The sequence below is a fragment of the Mesitornis unicolor genome, unplaced genomic scaffold, assembly GCF_000695765.1.
Source record: "Mesitornis unicolor isolate BGI_N332 unplaced genomic scaffold, ASM69576v1 scaffold30777, whole genome shotgun sequence".
NCBI classification, from domain to species: Eukaryota; Metazoa; Chordata; class Aves; order Mesitornithiformes; family Mesitornithidae; genus Mesitornis; species Mesitornis unicolor.
Window position 1 is genome coordinate 53839 of NW_010196328.1, and position 19961 is coordinate 73799.

The following is a 19961-nucleotide window of genomic DNA, read 5'->3' on the forward strand; positions in this document are numbered from 1 at the left end:
CAGCAGGAAGCTTCACACCCGTCTGGCTCCTGCTCTCCTGGGGATTAAGGCTTTCAGACTGGGTGATTGACATACTGAGTAGCTCTCATTTGGGTTTTGCATGATGGTCACCCTTCCTCACTCCAATTTTAATAAAATGTCCAGACTTTTGGGGTTTTTTTTAACTGGGAAGATCTAGTATGTCTGCCTGCACATGCACATGGAAATATATGGGTATTTTAAAACTTCGAAATAATCACGGATGTAGGTGACATATTTTTGTTGACTTGTTTTTTGTCTCCTCTATTTTTTTAAAATATCCATTTAATCTTGTCATAATCTTTTGAATTTTCTACCTGAAGTCTCATTAATAATTGAAGCAGCATTGCTCTTTCATTGTAACCACACTGCTGTTTTTCATTTGTCAGCATGATTCATTAAATTGAGCCAAATTCACTCTTGATGTAACTTGACCTTAGATGTGTTTTGGCCCCATGTGTTTTCTCTTGCTGGAGTTACTCTTTAAATCAGTGGAACAGAAAAAGAAAATTGTATTGAACTGTCACCCTTAATCAAATTCTCAGCTTTAAATTAGCTATGATCTGGTCCATGGGTTGTATCTTTTAACTAAGGAAATAGTTTAATATACTAATGTATATAGTTGAATTTCTTTATAGGGTTTTCTGTCCCTAGGCTTGCAGCACAACTGTTAGAAATCATGTGGAATTAAAAGATCTAAAATCTGGGGTTAACCAAAAATATTGTTAAGTAAATGTTTTTTTTCCTAAATTACCAAATGTGGATGTTTAGCTTGATCCAGATCCCATCTGAATCCTATGGGGTTCATTCCATTGACAACACAGACTTTTTTCCATTTACACACTAACAAAGAAACAGTTCTGAATGTTTTCCAGGCAATTATTTACCTTGTGTCACACACATAAAAGTTTAAAATACGAAAACCACAGCAGAATATGTTAGTTTCATGTATGTGAAAATATGAACTGGTTTTGTATTAACATTCTTTTTCATATATATATTTGTGTGCATTTATATATATATATATGAAAAAGCTTATATAGAATATTTTGGGAACTCAGCAGTTATATTTCTTAAGCAAGTTATTTTGTCCTTTTTCATCTGGTCAGTATAGACATTCTTGTATATTTTATTAATACATTATATTGCATATAAGTAGAAACACCTATATAATGGTATTAGTACGACCACATAAAGATTAAGGACCTTAGTAAGGTTAATATAGCCATGTTTACAGCCAAAGCATTGTAATACTTGGATCACAATGTACAGGGATGGATTAAGATAGGCCTTTAAAACAGAGTGGGAAACGCTGCAGTGAGGTGAAGGTGTTCATCTGCTGGACTGTGTCTGAGAGCGGGAGATCCTGCTGCTGGGCTGGTCCCAGCTCTGGTGCAGGCAGGGCAGCTTCCCGTGGCTCAGTGCCTGGGAAACACGGCTGCCTTCTCACACCATGAAGGACTAGTGGGCAAGTTACAAGTGAGGGAATCTTGAAAACACTTCTCAATTTATTACCTGGATTAGATTAGGAACGCTCCTGGACTACAACAGAAAAAAACCCCAGGCTGGCGCAGATGTCGTCTTATTCTGGGAAAATGTGGACAAAGTTGTCTGTTAATTTTCATTTTGTGTCCTTTTATTGATAAATGCTGTGATAATTGTGTTTGCTGGGTGAAGTTGCCACAAAAGAGCTTAAAAAAGAAATACAAGCCTAAGGAGACCTCATTACAGTATAACAGCAAAACTAAATAATGCAAGGGACATGACCTTGATAAAAAGAACTTTAATACGAAACATGTTGTAATAATATTAAGATTGAAGGTTTCAACCCATTAGAAATATAGTCATTGCACCAGGAAGGCCCTAACACTTTTACTTCAGTCCACTTGTACTCAGGCATTACACTTCTTCAACAAATGGGTTGATGTAATTGCACCTACTGAAAAAATATGCAGTTGTATTGATTTTGAAGATAATACAAAGAGGTGCCTGTCAGATGCTCTAATGTCTCCTTATACACATTACATGTAACAAAGATTAAATTAGGTAGCAGCTTCTGCTCATCAAACGAAATAACTGAACCTTTTCCCAAATGAGGTCTCTAATTCCTGATAGACATTGTCCAGACTAGTAAATGGTGCATACATGAAGAGACGGCTATCTTAGCACTTGCAGTGCTGTGATTTGTTGGTAAATGCTTTGTAATGGTTTGACTTCCTATAAGGAGATGTGTCTATGTGTAAAAATGAAGACAGAAAAAGAGGAAAAGAAAGGTATAGCGTTCAGAACTTCATTTTTTTTTCCATGTTATTGTAACTTTTACTAGTGGAGAGGTACTTCAAATGGGTTTTTATATTGTCATCCTGAATATGTTTGGGAGGGAATGAATAAATCAAGCTTTTCAGAACTAATTGGCTTTTGTGTGAGTTATGGTGGCTCTTTTGATAATTCCTTTTGGTACAGTTGGGAGGGGCAGCTGGGAGTTGCCGAGGCAAGCCTATGTCAGCCTTTCAAATGTATGGGATATCACTCCTAGCTGTGTACTCTCACAAGGTAAGAGTTGAGACAGGCTTGCTGCTTGCAGCTGGGACAGCATTAAAGTACAGGTCTCTAAGACTGAATTTTGGGACCATGTGTGAACACCCTATGTTTTAATGTGAATAGAAAAAACAAGTTGAAGAGATGCCATATAAATATAGTTTTGAATATGTTTTATGTAAAGAAATAGCCAGAGCCTGGGGGACCTTAATGAACTGTATTTCTTTAGTACATGAAGCACCTCGCAAGGAAAAAACCAGCATCCTTGGTTTAAATATGCATTATTGTTGTGTATTGTGTTACTGCATAAATATTTGTGAAAATATAGGTCTACTGTATTTTCTGTGAAATGCTGAATATGATGGTTAGATTTGCTTTATTTAATTAGCCTTAATTTTGTGTTCTCATACTTGGTGCTGTCATTAATACTTCTCCAGATTTTATGAAAACCCATCTAGGTGCCTTCAATTAGTGGGAAAACTACATGAGTAGTAGGTACATTGCAGAAATACAAACATTAATTTTCATTCTTATAGAGTGATTTGACTCAAAGTTATTTTTCCCTGAAAGGTAATTAAAGAAAGTGGACCTCCTCACATGAAGAGCTTTGTTACACGAGTTACAGTAGGAGAATTCACTGCAGAAGGAGAAGGCAACAGTAAGAAACTCTCAAAGAAACGTGCTGCAATGGCTGTCCTACAAGAACTTAAGAAACTTCCTCCTCTTCCTGTCATTGAAAAGCCAAAACTTTACTTTAAAAAACGTCCAAAAACAATATTGAAGGTATGTGTCTGCCTTTGACAGAATTAAGCAAGTTTGCTCAGAAAGTTACTCAGATTTTAAACCAGTAAGGGCTTATTTGTAATTTTCTGTTGTTACTGTTAGTTGTTTGATTGGGCTAGTATGCCTGTACTTTTTTAAATTCTGAGAATGCTGTGAAACTCTGAAAAATAATGGCTTCTAAGGTGCTCAGCTTAAGAACTGAGCTCGCATCACTGAAGTCTTCAGGGGTTCGGTTCAAGTCTAGTGGAGGATAAAACCCTCCAAGCAGCTCTATATAGCCATCTGAATTTTTAGCATCGTCTTCTCTGGTAGGTCCTGCAAGTATTTGTGGTGGTTCTCTCCCTGGTATTTCCCCCCTCCCCAGTTCGAAAAGGGAGAGAGATATATGAAATAGTAGATATATGGGGAAATGGTGCACAGGCTAGCTTCTTCCCCTCATGGAACTAGGTTTGGCAGTTTTCTGGCTTCAGCCTCAATGTGTTTTGGTTTTTGAAAGAAGTCCAAGGGTGTGTTGCTATCTATGCCTAGTGTGTCACTTGTCAAGCGACAAAGGACAATACGTGTTTTGTTTCATGTGCCTGTGTTTGATAATGCTCTTTAGCTCTCACATACAGATAGAAAATTGACTGGAGACCAGCCCATAGAGGAGTTGTGGACTTTGAACCATCCCTACATTAAAACGTGCCCTATCTCAGGGGATATTAATATGCTTCTTGCTTCCCTCTGCACTGATGGTGTCAGAGTTGCTTTTGCCCCATGTTAAGGAGATCAGGAACTTTGAAACTAGAATTGCAGGAAAAAACAGGAAACCTTCAGATTCAAAACCTGTGCTTCAGAATATAGTTTTAGGACCTAAATTTATTCTCTTTTCCTGTATTTCTCTCTTGTTAGTTTAAAAAAAATGATAGAGTTTTTCTGAATTATGTTATACCAATGGTTTGCATTATGTTATGCTGGGCAACCTTATACCAGTATGGCTTGAACTCAGTGCTCATCAAGTGTTACATTGATAGGTTGTAAAACTAAGTAAATCAGTACTTACTTTACTAAAAGTATGACCATTAGAAATCTGTGTTCTCAGTGCCCTGAGTGCAGAGTTCTGTAGGAGCGGCCAACAGAAATGCCATCTAAAATAAGCAAATACTTTGGAGAGTGCAAAACTGAGTTTAGAAAATGTACAAAGGACTGACTTAATAATCTTCCTCTTTTCATTTGCTTTCAAAACAGAATGAGTGATTTTTCAAAAAAACCCCAAGGTTAATTAGATACCTAGCTCCTATTGAAATTCTGAGGACTTAATTCTCAAAAACTTCTAGGAAAAAATGAGAATAAAAAATTATTTAATGGAAAACCATCAGCATTAATGCAGCTTTAGAGCTGCAAGATCTGACAGGGCTCTTGGCTCTGGCTGTCTCGATTTGGAATTTTTTTCTCAAGAAACATTAAGGGTATAGTAATGTAAAAATCTCTTATATTACCATACACCATTTACCATTACAGTCTTAAATTGAATTATCCAAAGTTGGTCACATTAGAAAGAAGTGTTAATAATCAAAATAACCTGGATATGTACATGGTTTTTATTTGAATATCCAAACTTCTGAAATGCTTTCAGTGTGCCCATTTCTTTTAATTTGTCCTGTGCATGTTTGGAGCATTAGAAAAATGACAATTACTTCTTTTTATTTTTATCTTTATTTATGAGGCTATATCTTACGGTCTGCTCTTTATTTAGCCTGCTCTGCATTTTGTCTTTGCCTGGCGTCTTGCCCACACAGCTGCCCTTGTGCATGACATTGTCTTAATTCTTTCACCTACATCTTCTCTAACAACTTCAGCAGTTACACTGTGTAGGACTTGCTGCACAGCTTTCCTAATTTAATATCCCTCTCTCCTCTTTGCCTTCAGTTGCCAATCATCTCTTTAGGTTCTGGACCACTTCTTTGTTCTTATTTGAGAAGCTTAAAAAAGCATGACTGCTGATCTTCTCATATTCTGCAAATGGCTTTATGAAAGGGAAACAGCTCGATAACATAAAAAGAGTTCTACATTCAAATTCCGTTTTCATTTGCAAGTTCATTCTTTGTGTTATGGTATATAAATCAGTTAAATATGATTTCAGATAACTATTTTGGGGTCTTTATTTGTTCTCCTTAAGATCTACAAACAAATATTTTCATAGCTATTTGCTTTGAGAGTGTATTTGCCATGTGAGTAATAACATATTTAAAGGATTTCAGAACTGGGTAGGACTGTAGTTTTTCACCTGACTGTGTAATTGTGGACAGACCAATCTCTCAGTCCTTTTGTTTCCCCCACCATCAGATCAGCCATACCCCATATTTTGGCATGTTACTGTGAGGTTTGTTGTCTGTTAAGCATTTGAAGTACTTTGTGGGTGGCTCACAATTTGCAACAGTTCTAGCCACTGGAGATACTCCTCCCTTGCTTCACTATATGGAAGTATATTTAGGGTGAATTCCTAAGACATGTAGAGTAAACCTTCAACATCTTTAGTTGCAATGTAGGATGGAAGGCAGGAGCACTGAGAAGGAAGGCTGAGAGAGGCAGCTTCCTTGTTATATGGCAAATCTTTTTTGTCCCTATGTAAATCCCACAGCTTAGTGTACTGCATGTTCCAGCATTGTAGTAATCTATTTTAAATGGTATGGGGGAAGGGTCATGGAAATAGGACAGTGAGATATAATTAACTGGTGAATCTGCTAATTTTCATCCATCTTCATAGGACCTCTGTAGGTAGATGAGGGTATTGGTAGTTTACAGCTGCTAGGTATGCACGCTACTTGCAACAGTGGCAGACAGCAGGTGGGTATTTTTTGCCACAGTTTTGAGCTTGAGGATTCTTATCTTCTCTCTCATGATTGGAAGATGGGAAGAAATTTACTTCTTATTCTCTCAAAGGGGTATTAAAGAAAAGGTAGCCGTAGTAAATGACTTATTGAAGCAGCATAATAGTTGTATGTATATATGCTGAAATAATGGTTCTTTCTTTTAAACCTGTTTTAGACTGGACCAGAATATGGTCAAGGAATGAACCCCATCAGTCGTCTGGCTCAGATCCAACAGGCCAAAAAGGAGAAGGAGCCAGAGTATGTTCTTCTTTCAGAGAGAGGAATGCCTCGCCGTCGAGAGTTTGTTATGCAGGTATCATCTGCTGTCGCATTAGAGATAGCGTCCTTGCGAGATTATGTTCAAACTCAAACAAAATGGTGACATAATATGAAGCGGATCCCTCTGTGTTTAGCTCTTTGCTTTATGGTCAATTATACAAGAGGAGTATGAAATAGAGTATCAGAAGGACTAAACTTTCTTCTTTCTCATGGTGAAACAGGTGGCAATTAGGCTACGTGCCTTCTAGATGATTTTCTTGTAGTGGTTTTGCATTTTTGTACTCTTCTTATTTTTACTTCACCTGATGGCTTCTGTCTTTATTTGTGATGGTTCATTATTTATTTACTTTTACCTGTCTTTTTTATTTTTTTTTCCATTGTTGATCAGAGGTTTGAAATACAAATAAGTATTCTGAAATATGGGTATGAATATCTTCATATTACCAAGCATTTTGGTTAAAAATATTTGTGTGTCATAAATCTTCCCAGATTTTCAGTTTTTTGTGTTCATGTCTGAAATACCACAAAAAAACCTTGCCGTCACGTGTTTTAGCATGTCCAGTTAGAGGCTCTAAACTTAGTACCAAAACAGTAGATAATGAATGTTTCTTTAATTTTTAGATTAAGAACATTCACAAAGATTTGATATAAGCATGATATTTTGTTAGGTAACACAACAGCAGGTTAAGAAAGATTAGGAACAGGAAAGAATTCTTTTCTTTTGTGTTTTCACTCAGGGGTAATTTTGTGCTGGAACAGTTCAGAACAGCACAACTGAACATGTTTTGACTTGTCTACAAACCACACCAAAATGTCACTTCTGATCACAAGCAGAATGTTTGATGTTCAGCACCTCCTTCTCAAAAAATTGTATGTTTTCACTTAAATCTTTAAATTCCTCTTTCCTGTCAATCAAGATAGGGTAGCAGTCTTCATTTCCTTGGGCCTTAGTGGTCTTTACTGATGTTTTATTATTTTTCTCTCTGAAGCAAAAGATGATGTTGGTTTCTTTTTGTTGCAGAATCTGATTTATGAGTATAAACTTGGATTTCCAACTTTTTATGCTATATGGAATTATTTGAAAAAGAGTGATCCTATCACAGACCATCCCTTTTCTTTTGCTCAGACCCCTATGAGAGTGTCCACAGTTAGAGATGGTCGTGTGAGGCGTTAGAAGAGGACTCTGTAATGCAGTCCAGTATTAGAAAGATGGGCTAAGGATTCAGTTTTCTATTGGAGGAGTCTCAATAATGGCACAATCTTTGGTTTTAATTAAAAAAAATAATAATCTTAAAAGCAGTGACTATCTAGAAGATTCCCTTGTCTGGGAAGACATGTGTAAGAAAGAGTCAAAGAATTTCCATAGACCAGTTGCTTTATTATGTATACTTTTAAACACCGTAGCCCCATTTTTAGCCTTCTGTGATGTTTTCACACTAAAATCATACTGCTGTTTCTCCCTCCTTCAGGAAGTCTCAGTGGATTCCTTATGACATGTAAAAAACCTTATCAGAATAAAAAGCCTTTATATAAACTACTTGAACAATGTTTTCATTTAATTTAATTGAATGTGGAAGTAAAATATCCAGAGATAATATGTTCATTTTTATCTGTCACACAAAGAGCAAGTTTAGATGTGATGAAATGGATTCAATTACTTGTTCTGACCACTAGATAAACAGAAGAAAACCTCTGATGACATTATTTGGTGTTCTGTTCTCAAAGTTAATTTCAGAAAGCTCTTTCTCTTTGTAGTCAGACCTTTAATCCTTGATAGAGGTTATAATAATAGCTAAACCAGTTTTACAGGTCTGAGAAATAGCAGCACATTGATTTATTGTAAGCTATGTTATAAATTATCATTTTGTCTTGTCCCATTAAAGTCCCTCAATTTTATTGCATATAAACTTGCAGCAGATTGGCTATTTTCTAATTGTGCTTGCAGAACTGCATAGAAGATAAGGTTTTTATTTCAAGATTATTAATATTTCTGTTTTAGGTAGTCCAATATTTTTGTTTAATTATATATGTACTTAGAAGGGATATTCATGATCATTATCATTTATTTAAAACCTCTTCTTTGTATGTAGAATTAATTGGTATTTGAGTAAAAAAAATAAAACTTTTAGGAAAATCTATACATGATAATTTGAGGAAGCTGAATAATTACTGAATAGCATAAATTACTAAATAACATTTAGTATTTATTTAACAATTTTATGCCTGTTTTTACATTTGTTTTTAAAGTTTCTTTCAGACTGTTTCAGGTCTTTGACCTCCAAGATTTCTTTTGTTCCGATCACCTTGACTATTTTATTTTGGTTTCCTTTTTTTAACACACTTTTGAAACCGTATGCTATTTTAAGAGAAAATTTGGCAAATAAAATGGCCTAATGGACAGAATGAAATATAGCTATCAAAGAGCTATGAATATTGCATAAGTGAATAGCAATGACAATGCTAATATCACAAACCAGACTCATACGGCTTCACGACTTGAAGAATGGGTACCAAACCCAAGGAACAAGTAGCAACACTCCTATGGGGACGAGAATGTCCAGATCCTGTAGCGCTTCCTGCATTAGGAAAGAGGGGGAGCAAGAGTAGGGGAGTTGTTTAGCAGGGAAAATGGAGTTGACACAGAGGCTGATGGAAGAGAGAGACAACTGTGTGTGCACTGAGATAAAGAAAAGTGTAGCTCTTTGGTATGAGTCTGGGGACCTGAAAAATCTAAACAAGCTCCTCTGTGTGAAGCAGTATTGTAGACCCCTTCTGATCTACTCTTACTTTTCTGAGATTGCATCTTCATCAGAAGAGTGGACGGTTGTTGGTAGGTCAGCAAGATTATCAACATGTTGATATTAAGGACTCTTGCATTTATCGTGATTGTGATCAATGTTTTCTTTTCAAGGTAAAAGTAGGCAATGAGATTACTACTGGAACAGGCCCAAACAAGAAAATAGCTAAAAGAAATGCAGCAGAAGCAATGTTGCTACAGTTGGGTTACAAAGCCTCTACTCCTCTTCAAGACCAGCCAGAAAAGGTGAGAACTAATTTTTATGAAGCCCACATTTTACCCTTACCTAGAATTCTTAGCTCTGTCAGCTAATTGCTTAGTAAGAACAGAAGTTTAAACTTGGGCACCCCCTGTTTTAGGAGGTTGCTTCTCAGAAATCAGCCTTTGTTTAGCTACAGCTCTATAGCTACAGTTAGTAGTAAGTGCAGCCTCTCCTCCTGTTTTTGAGGAATTAAGTATAGAAATGTAGTTCCAGAAGATAGTCCGCATGCAACAGGGTACATGTGATGTGTGCACCTATTTCTACTTACACATCAGGATGAATGTGGCTCTTGCTTTTATCCCTTTTTGGACATCCTTGACAGGACTGAGAGAAATGATGTTACTAATTTTCATACATGAAGTATTCACAGTAGTCAGTGTTTGTCTTGCCTTTGCATAAGCATTTAAAGCATTCTAGAAAAATAATGGCCATTTCAAGTTTGATGACTGAGAAAGAAAATGTGTATTTTTTTTAATGGAGAAGGAATTGTATTTTAAATTTGTATGTGTTGCAGGTATGTATTTCCATGTTAGTCATGAGCAACTTAGCACTCCTCTCCTGTCTTGGGTGTATTGATGGAAGGTTTTGTAACCAAAATTGGGTGTTAAGGTTTTGTCTTCTGTATCCTGAAAAGATATTTGTTAAAACATTTGGCTAAGCTGTGGACTCTGAACAGCTTCTGTCATGTGCAAAGTCACTGCCTGTATATATTTTGATCATGGCTTAAATGTTTGCTGTGGCTGCACCAGCTAGCTCAAGCCAGCAGAATATTCTGCTGGACTTTTCTGAGGACCACATGATAAATCTGAATATAGTATATAACTATATATTTATTCTGAAACACCCTTTTTTTCTCTTAAAAAAACCAAACAAAACATATATACATATGCATATGCATATGCATATACATATACATATACATATACATATACATCCAAAGATATTCTGTTTTATACTCCTAGCCAGGAATAGATAAATGCCATACTGGTTTCTTGCTTCATCTCTTTCTTTTTCCCTCTCCTTTGAGAGGAGCAGCTCCATGTATGCTGTTCACGCTCACCTTCACTATAATTTTCACTGTATATCTTAGTCATATACAAGTGTGCAGTACTCTGAACAGAGTAGTTGGAGGCTAGATGGTGTTCCTAGTGAGAACACACTGTGCAGTCATAGCCATTTAAAAAAAGGGTTATGACAGAGTCGAATGGTAATTAATTTTCACCAGAATGCTAAGACTTTTCTGCTGTAGAAGATACTTTCTACCAGTTTGAACTTTTTCTTCACTGCCAATTTGGCTGAAGGGCTTTTTGAAAAACAAAGCAAAACAGAAAAGTCAACTTTTTTTTTCTAATAGGAAAACATAGGTTTTCATTGTTGGATTTCAAATTGGCTGAACTACTTTCACTCAGTAATTTTCAGAGATAAAGCCTGAAAAAATTCAGCCCACAACATAGTTGCGTTGGAGAGCTCTACACAGTGGAAACTTGTGGTTACATTGAAATCCTTAAAAAAAAAATCAGCTAAAAAGGAGTGCTGCTGTTTCATTTCGCTACATTTGTTGCTTACAAGTGCATTGTCTTTAAAAAAATCAGTTTAGTTACATACTTGCAGATGTGGGGATCTTGGAATTAATAGAATAGCATACAATGGCCTAATATTATCATGAACACAAAGAGCAAACTTGATACTGTATCCAAACAATGTGAACTACTCAAATTTTATGTAGTGGGAGTATTCGAGATCATAGAACAAATTTTTATAGCTTTGTTGGGGTTAAGGACATAAAATATCTAGAACATCTGGTTTTATCTTCTGTATATCACAGACTGAACATATTTAAAGCAGATACACAAGTTAGTTTGTGAAGATGAAAGCATTTTAATTCTCAAACTAAACTGTGCTGGAGAAGAAGGAAAATAGCCTTTAGATCTCTACCAATCTAAGCATTGCAAAATTCCTTCCATATAAATTGCACAATAAATATGTACCATTAGAAGATATTTGTTCCTTTCTTTGAATCCGAAATGGGGCCCAATGTAGATTAGCTGATGTATCGAGTTGGCATCTAAATGGACAATTTTCGCTTGTGTTTTTGATGCTTTTAAAGAAGAAAACTTCTCTTTCCCCTGCTCCCTACTTCCCTGAGTCCTTGATCTCCTTCCCCCTCCCTTAAAAAAAAAGCAAAACCAAATTCAGCATTTTTTCCCTAACCCCACTGCATAAAATGTCACTGTATTCATTGTTTTAATGAAGACCTAAGAGCATTACAAGAGCCATACACGCTGCTGATGGCAGCACAGGTAAACAGGTAATTGAGGTAATGTAAAAAAGTAAAGGCTCTGCTCTTTTCTGAGGTAATCTGATTTTTGGAAGAAATCAGTAATGGTTGTACAGAGCCCTGAGGTGGGCAATTTGAAAGTGCCCTGGGAGACTTTTTGCAGCTCTCAGAATTTTAACTCTATGGGTCAGAATGGAAAGTTGTAACGTCTTCATTTTGTCACCTTTCCGTCTTTTTGTTTCTTCTTGCCACTTTTATTCTCTTAGAGAGAAGAAAACCAGAGTAGATTGCATTCATGTGAGACAGCAGCTCTAAGGATAACTTACTGATAAATGAATTATTGTTAAGTTCTCCATCATGATCAAGTTAATAAACAGTAAAAAGAGAGGAGTGAGGAGAGTTAGGAATGTTCTTCTCATATTGTAGCACTGTGCTCGTGCTGATTTTCAGATCATATTATGGATGCACAGTATGGATTCTTAACAAAACCAGGCTGTTGTAACAGAAAACAGTAAATAGAAGTGTATTTATAGATTTCATATTACTTATTCATTTAAGGAACTGTCATCTTCCAAGTTTTCCAATATACATATTATCTGCTTCATAATATGAATAAAAAGAGTTATGTGAAATTAACGTGCATGGAGGTAGATGACCAGTTTGAGAACCAGCTCTAATACCTATCCTCCCTTTCCACTAAGTATCTCCCATTCTTACTGCATGTTTCCTAGACTATAAGCATATTGAGATATACATGATGGGGAAAGGCAGGAAAACAATCACTGGAATAGCTGCTTTGCATAGTGTGCTCTTCCCTCCTCTTTCCCAAGGAAAACATATCATCTAGTAGTCTGCAGTGCAACATGATAGTAATCTAGACAGCCTTAACACAACCTCTGAGATGCGGAGGCAGATTTCAGCTGACTGATTCTCCTTCCCATCAACTCTGTTTTGCAGAGCAAATGATTACAGCTTTGTTGTGGCATATAGACTGCTTTGCTGCCAGGTTTTCTGTTTGCATACAAAATCCCAGTGAAATCTGAAAAGGATCATTTGTTTCACATTCTTTAAGCTGCTTATTGATAGCTTCATGAGGAGGCTTGAACATGTTTATCCACATCTATGTGTGTCTACAGCCATCTTTTATACTATGTAGACTTCAGGAATGGCCTTATTTTGATCTTCTGTGTTAATTGCTCCCCTTTTCAGTGTTTGAGTAATACCCAGTGTTAAACATATTAAAATTAATTTAAAGACAATTAACTTCCTCCAATATTAAAATAATGGAAAACTGCAATCTTTTTTTTTTTGCTTCCACTTCAGTAACTAAATGGATTCCTAGCAAATAAATATTTTAAAATTACACCCAAAGTGCTTTATAGTGTTTATGCATTCCTTCATAAGAAGATATTAGGACCTTCTTGTTTTAGAATGTAATTTTTCCGTTGTCTGTGTGTGTTTTCAGTTGAGAGCTGCTTAAAACATTTGATTTTAAGTCTGATTTGTTAACATATTCAGTTGAGCCTAATCCTTGGGGAAACATTTATATTTCAGTGTTAGGCAATAGTTGTTAATGTTTATTCATGAAGGGTACATTCCTCAAATAACCTATTTTAGACAAAAATAAAGATGTGCTAGAAAAGTTTTGTGAGCAGATGTGGCAATCTCAAATCACCCTCTTTAGAATCTTTCAACTAAATTTATAAACTTTAATATTCTGTTTAAGGAGGAGTTTGCTTTTTACTGATTTGTCTTTTTCTACCTGTTTCAGCTTGGAGAAAACAAGAGTTGGAATGGCCAGAATGTTGGGTTTCCTGAGCCAACAAGTAACAGTAAGTATTACTTTCTGAATTGATACTTATACTTACTTCCTTTTGCTTGTGTAGGATTTGGATTATTCAAGACAATTTAAATGATATTTTGTAAATATTTTAGGGTTTTTATTGCAATTAGATGAATTAACTCTGGAGTGTCCTCTGTGTGAATAGAGGTGTGAATAAGTGCAGAACAAGGAGATTTTTATTTACTCATTGAATCCTTCAGGTTGTAAGGAATTGTAGGAAGTTACCTCTAAATGGCCTGCTCAAAGCAGGGTCAGTACAGAGTTCAGGCAAGGTTACTTATGCCTTTTTTCCAGTTCTCCAAGGACAGAGATTCCAGAGCTTCTCAAGGCAGCCTGTTCCAATGCTTTATTATCTTCATGTTGGACTTTTTTCATTTTATCCCAGTCAGAACATCTCCTGTTTGTTTATCACTGTCATTTCATGTTCTTCTGCTACATACCTCAGTAATGTGCCTGGCTTCATCTTGTTGGCAACCTTGTCTTAGGTATTGGAAGGCTGCTATTAGGTCCCCCAAAACTTACCACTGTCCTCTAAGCCTGATCATTCAAACAGATTTCCATTATCTCGTATTTAATCTACATAGACTCTAATATCACAGCTTGGATACAAGGATGCTGTGGAAAACAAGATGTCAAAAGCCTTGCTAAATCCAAAGTAAATGATGCCTACTGCTCTTCCTTCTCTCATAAATCCAGTCATTTTATCATAAACGGCAATCAGGTTGTTGAGGCTGACTTTTATCCTTGGTAAATTCATGCTGATTGTTGCCAATACCTTTTTTTCTCCTTTGTGTGTCCACAAATGGCTTTAAGAATGCTTATGGCATGATTTTCCCAGGTATTATAGTGAGGCCGAGCAACCTGCCTTTTTTGTTGATGTTAATGAGGCCTTTCTCCAGGCATTGGGGACCTCTCCTGATCTCTGTGGCTTTTTGAAGATAATAGGAGTGGCTTCACAATGACATAAGCCAGTTGACTCAGCATGCTAAGATATATCCCATTTGGTACAATGGACTTGTAAGGGCTGAACATTTCTCAAGAGATCCCTGACTCTGATCAGGTTCTGCTACTGGTAGTTTCTCTCTTTCTTTTTAGCTTGGAGAAGAGGAGACTGAGGGGTGACCTCATTCATGTTTATAAATTTGTAAAGGGTGAGTGTCAGGTGGAAGGAGCCAGGCTCTTCTCAGTGATAGCCAATGACAGGACAAGGGGAAATGGGTGCAAGCTGGAGCATAGGAGGTTCAACCTCAATATGAGGTAAAACTTTTTTACTGTGAGGGTTACAGAGCACTGGAACAGGCTGCCCACAGAGGTTGTGGAGTCTCCTTCTCTGGAGATATTCAAAACCCTCCTGGATGCGTTCCTGTGTGACCTGGTCTAGGTGATCCTGCTCTGGCAGGGGAGTTGGACTGGATGATCTTTTGAGGTCCTTTCCAACTCCTAATATTCTGTGATTCTGTGATAGAGCTGGGTCTATAGGCATAAAGGCCTGAGAGACCATGTTGGTGAAGACCAACTTCACTTTCTCTGCAATAGGCAATGAATAAGTCAGACCTCTGTGACTTTTTAAATAGATTTTTGCTGTTCAGGCTGATAAGGACAATACAAATAGTACTTCCTTCACTTTTGCGTGAGCCATAGATTCTTCTCTAGAACTGTGTTGAGTTCTGAACTTCTTAAGGGTCCCAAACATGATCTCCCTCAACTAAGGATTGTACTAGAGACAGACACACACATGTGCTACCTTCTAATTTTTGCCTATACACATCTAAAGGACATGGGTCTAAAAGCAGATTTTAAGGGGGTTCCGTACTGTTCCAACATATATGTGGTCTTATAAAGGTCCTTGTAAAGGGCCTTTATCTTCTAGGGTATTTTCTTTAAAATTTATGACTTGACTGTGAATTCCATATAAAGGCATTAGAGGAGAGTGACTATGTTACAGTTATGTAGAAGACAGACCAGTCTTTCTTCACCTTACAGTCTCATCCAGGATTCATGGAAAACCTAGAAATGCATTTTTTCTTCTCTAAATGTGTTAATGTGATATCACTCCTGGCTGAACGAATTGCTAATAGGTCTTGCTTTGAGTTTCTAATTGAAACCTCTCTTGGTATTGCTAAACTGAAATGGTATTTCTGATAGAATTATGAATCTGCTGTATCAATTGGCACTCTATTAAAGTATATTTTTATATAAAAAACCCACCATAGTAGTTTCTATACTGTAGATCTTTCCTTGGAGAAGATCTACACAGTATCACTTGATATTTCTCACCAGTTTTCCATAGACAAGATTGCTTGTTGAAATGCTGTGCTAATATTTAGCAGGGAGATGGTCTGCCAGTCCATGTTTACCTATGAGCACTTTGTCTGCTGCTCTTCTGGTAGAATATTATGTGTTTCCCATACAGGGAATGCATTAAAAACCCTGAAGAGGAACTAGTATTATTATTAATTTTTCCTGCACACACCTGTTAATCTTCTCCTAGGCCTCAGAGACCAAAATAACTTCAGAGCTTTGCAGTCAAGAACTGAGGAAATTTGACATGTCTTCTCCTTTTGAATGAAAGAAGAGACCATTTGCATGAATGATCTCTCATGCACCTCTAAGTGCAGATTTTTTAAAGGCAGTTCCAAACAAATTCCACTGTGTCATATCCTTTCAGGTACAAATGTGCTAGTTTCTATTTAAGAACAATGATTGTAGGTAGGTGTATCTACTCTTGCAGTGTCAGTGTTATGTTAGGAAGTTTTAAGGAGGGGAAATGGAGCAGCTTCCTCTCTTCTGTATCCTTACTTACAAAAGAAATGTACAGTTTGCATTTGTTGTGACCCTAAAACATAAATTTTAGTGGTCTTGAAAATCTGGGCCCTGAGGTTGCTGCGTGTACGATTTGGCAGCTCAGATTTCCAGTAACTTTATTCCAGGAAAACAACTGTGTCCTGTTAGGACAACCTACTGTGCATCAGTTTCCTTTTCCAGGCAGATATTCTTTCTTTTTGTGCATAATGCACTATGTTTTAATCTGAAACTGTGTGAAATAAACCTGGAATAGTAAAGTGAAGTTGTGTACTTTAGTACAACAAAAATAAAAATCAGAACAGTTATATATTTTAGTACAGCTGAAGAACAGATTTCATTATACCCTTATTATGTAGTAAGTTTTTGGCTGGGAAATACCCTTCAGTTTGTACCCTCCTACGTACTAGTTCAATGCCATTTTTAGTGTTCCTTATTAAATATTCTTGAAAATTAACTTCTCCTGTTCCCCTCTGCCATGTACTTTTGCAGTTATCCTTGCAACAAACTTCACTTCTGTTCCTCCTACTCACTGGCAAAGCTTCTTCCCACAGCTTTGCTTCTTTACCTTTCCTCTTCATTTCACAATCCTAAAGACAAAACAAGAAGCTGTTTGTTTGGAATATCTTAAACATTTTTAACACGTGAAAGAACAAGAACATTGAGTTAGTTTTTTCCCTGATGCTTCTGAAGAGGACATTGAGACACTGTGGGCAGACCACAAGCATTTGCAGCTCCTAGAGGAGATGTTTACTGTCAACAGAATGCTCAATTATCTCTCTGGGTTTGACTTAAGCAGTTATCAACGAAAGACAAAACATGAAACAAATAAACAATCCTAATGCAAAGTGCATTTTCATGGGAACACATTTTGGGTTTTATATTTCTGGATGGGGTAATCACAGATATCATACAGTATGTGTTCTAGAAGAAGCTCTAGATGAGCTATGAAGAACAAAAATATGTAAAAATTAAAGAAAAAAGTAACAGTGTTTTTATATATTATAATTCTAAGAAGGTAAAAAATGACCCTAACTGTTTCTGTATGTTCCCCACCCTCAATTTACCATAGTATCATTTCCCTTTATCTGTTTCCAGCAATTTTGGGATTCATAAAGTAAGTATTGAAAAACTAATAATAAAAAATATTACAGTCAGAGCAATCCTACCTCTGTAAAGGACAGACTCTTTGTTTTTCTTCCCTAACGTTTTATTACTAGGGATTCGTGCATGACTTTACAGTCTTTGTTCTTCAGAGTACATCTGCTCCTGCTGTTTGTTCACCACCTGAAATCATAATCATTTGTTTGTGACATCACAATTAGTTACTGTGAAGATGATTAGATTGTCACCAACAGATGATTATGATTTCAGATGGTAAATGAGCAGCAGGAGCACATGATCTCCTAAGGAACAAAGATATTTGATCTCATGCAATTATTCTCAGTAAAAAAAAAAAGTGAGAAAAAAGCAAGTAGGTATTCTGAAGAGTTTCTTAATTCTGTGATGAGAAAATTTAAGCATATTTCTATAAAAATAAGTCATAGAATCACAGAATCACAGGTTGGAAAAGACGTCTAAGATCATCAAGTCCAACTATCAACCACCATCCCCACAAAACTTTGTCCTGAAGATCCATATCTATATGTTTTTTGACAGCACCACTTATTTGATGAAACACAGGCCAAAGAACAGTAGTTTTCCATCTGTTTGGTTTAAGGTGGCTTTTTTTGTTTGTTTTGTGGGGTTTTTTAGTCAACATACTGTCAGGTGAACATTATTCCATCACTGTGTTTCAGGGAGCAGTTCCATCAGCTGAGCCACTTGTCCTCCATCCTCTTTTCTTTACATCAAACATCTTACCTCTATGACTTCTACTCCACCACTGCTTTCTCCTCCTCTGATTTTGTCTTCACTCATACCTGTTCTGTGCTTGTTGATGTCCCCCTTGATTTCCTTAGCTTCAGCAGCCTCTCCATCCTTGTCTACTAGACTTGATCATTCTTTCGTCTGTTCTACGTGTGGGTCATGCCTTTGTTTTCATCATCACAATTCTCATTCCCCTGTTAATCTGTTAATGAATAGTCTTGCCTGCATAGATCACCTGTGATTGCACTTAGGCACTCTCCTAATTACCGTACTCTCTTGAAAATCATTTTCTTGCAGGTTTTACAGGCACCTTGATCTGTCAACTCGCTAGCTTGATTTGCTCCTGCTCCAAATTTGCTGATCCTCTAGTGATAATAGTACTGTCCTCTCTTATGCATTAAGACTGGTTCTTTTCAGAACCTGCTTCATCTTAATCTTAGGCTATCTGATAGTCTGATCTATTGCTGGAAACTAATGATGCAGTAATTATCATGTAAAAATAGTGGTGTAGGTGTTTCATCTGTCTATTGGAATGCTTCATAGAGCCTCCTGTAGAAATTCCCCACTGCAAACAATAAGTCTTATTTTTACCAGAATCTTATTTTCCCAAGGAGGAGTAAAACTGGAGGATTTCAAAGCACTTTCCTCACATGAGTTAAAGAACAAATGTTACAGAAATATATACAACTTATTTCTCCTGTGATTTCTCCTGCAATTTCATTTTTGGCTGTACAGAAAATGTTCCAGTGAAATCACAGATATCAAGACCTGACTTCTTCAAGAGCTATATAGTATTTCCTTCAGTGTCATGGTTATTTGAAGGTTAAATAAGCTAGTATTTTAATGAGTGACTTTATATAACATCAGTTTGTTTAAGGTCATGTAGACCAGATCTTTTGATTGACAGACATTGTGTAATGACAAAACATCTTTTCATGTCTGAATATTGCAGTAGCTGGTGACTTAGAAATACCAGAGATAGCTGTGTTAAGTAGGTAATGATTGCATCTTCATATTTCAAGGCAAGATTGTGCGTAGGCTATTACTGAGAACATAATAGCCATACTATTTGCCTATTCAGTTGTTTGACTGACATTTTCTGAGTTCCTAGTGAGGTAATAAAACAAAATTTGAAAATATTCTAGTGTATAAATAGGCTTTTACAGTGAGTGGAGTATAAAATGATACAATCTTTTTATGATAATATTTACATTTTTCAGCCTTGTTATTGAAATAGTTATTTGGTTTTATAAATTCTCTTTTTTACTCTGAGTGGATTTGTAATGGCCCATATTCTAGGGCATGTTGAGAACCTGCCAGTTCTATGGAGGAAGTATTGCCTGTGAAGGTCCTCCATGCCTCTTAAGGTTTTGCCCATTTTAACTTACGTAAGAGTGAAGTCAGGATTATATCTAGGTCGAAGTTTTCCTGCTTAATGCTTTACTACAGGATTTTGCCATATATTTTAAGTAGCACAATTTAAGAATCACAGAATGTTAGGAGTTGGAAGGAACCTCGAAAGATCATCCAGTCCAACACCCCTGCCAGAGCAGGATCACCTAGACTAGGTCACACAGGAACGCGTCCAGGAGGGTTTTGAATATCTCCAGAGAAGGAGACTCCACAACCTCTGTGGGCAG

At 36.6% G+C, this 19961-nt stretch overlaps 1 protein-coding gene across 3 annotated transcripts in view; it reads left to right on the top strand.

The window, feature by feature from the left end:
- STAU2 (staufen double-stranded RNA binding protein 2) overlaps positions 1–19961 on the top strand; it is a 144764-nt gene that overhangs the window by 40638 nt on the left and 84165 nt on the right. For all 3 annotated transcript variants that reach the window (XM_010188438.1, XM_010188440.1, XM_010188439.1), the window contains exons 7-10: positions 3127–3339; positions 6367–6504; positions 9382–9513; positions 13579–13639. In XM_010188438.1, coding sequence (XP_010186740.1) covers positions 3127–3339; positions 6367–6504; positions 9382–9513; positions 13579–13639 — 544 coding nt within the window. The remainder of the gene's footprint in view (positions 1–3126; positions 3340–6366; positions 6505–9381; positions 9514–13578; positions 13640–19961) is intronic.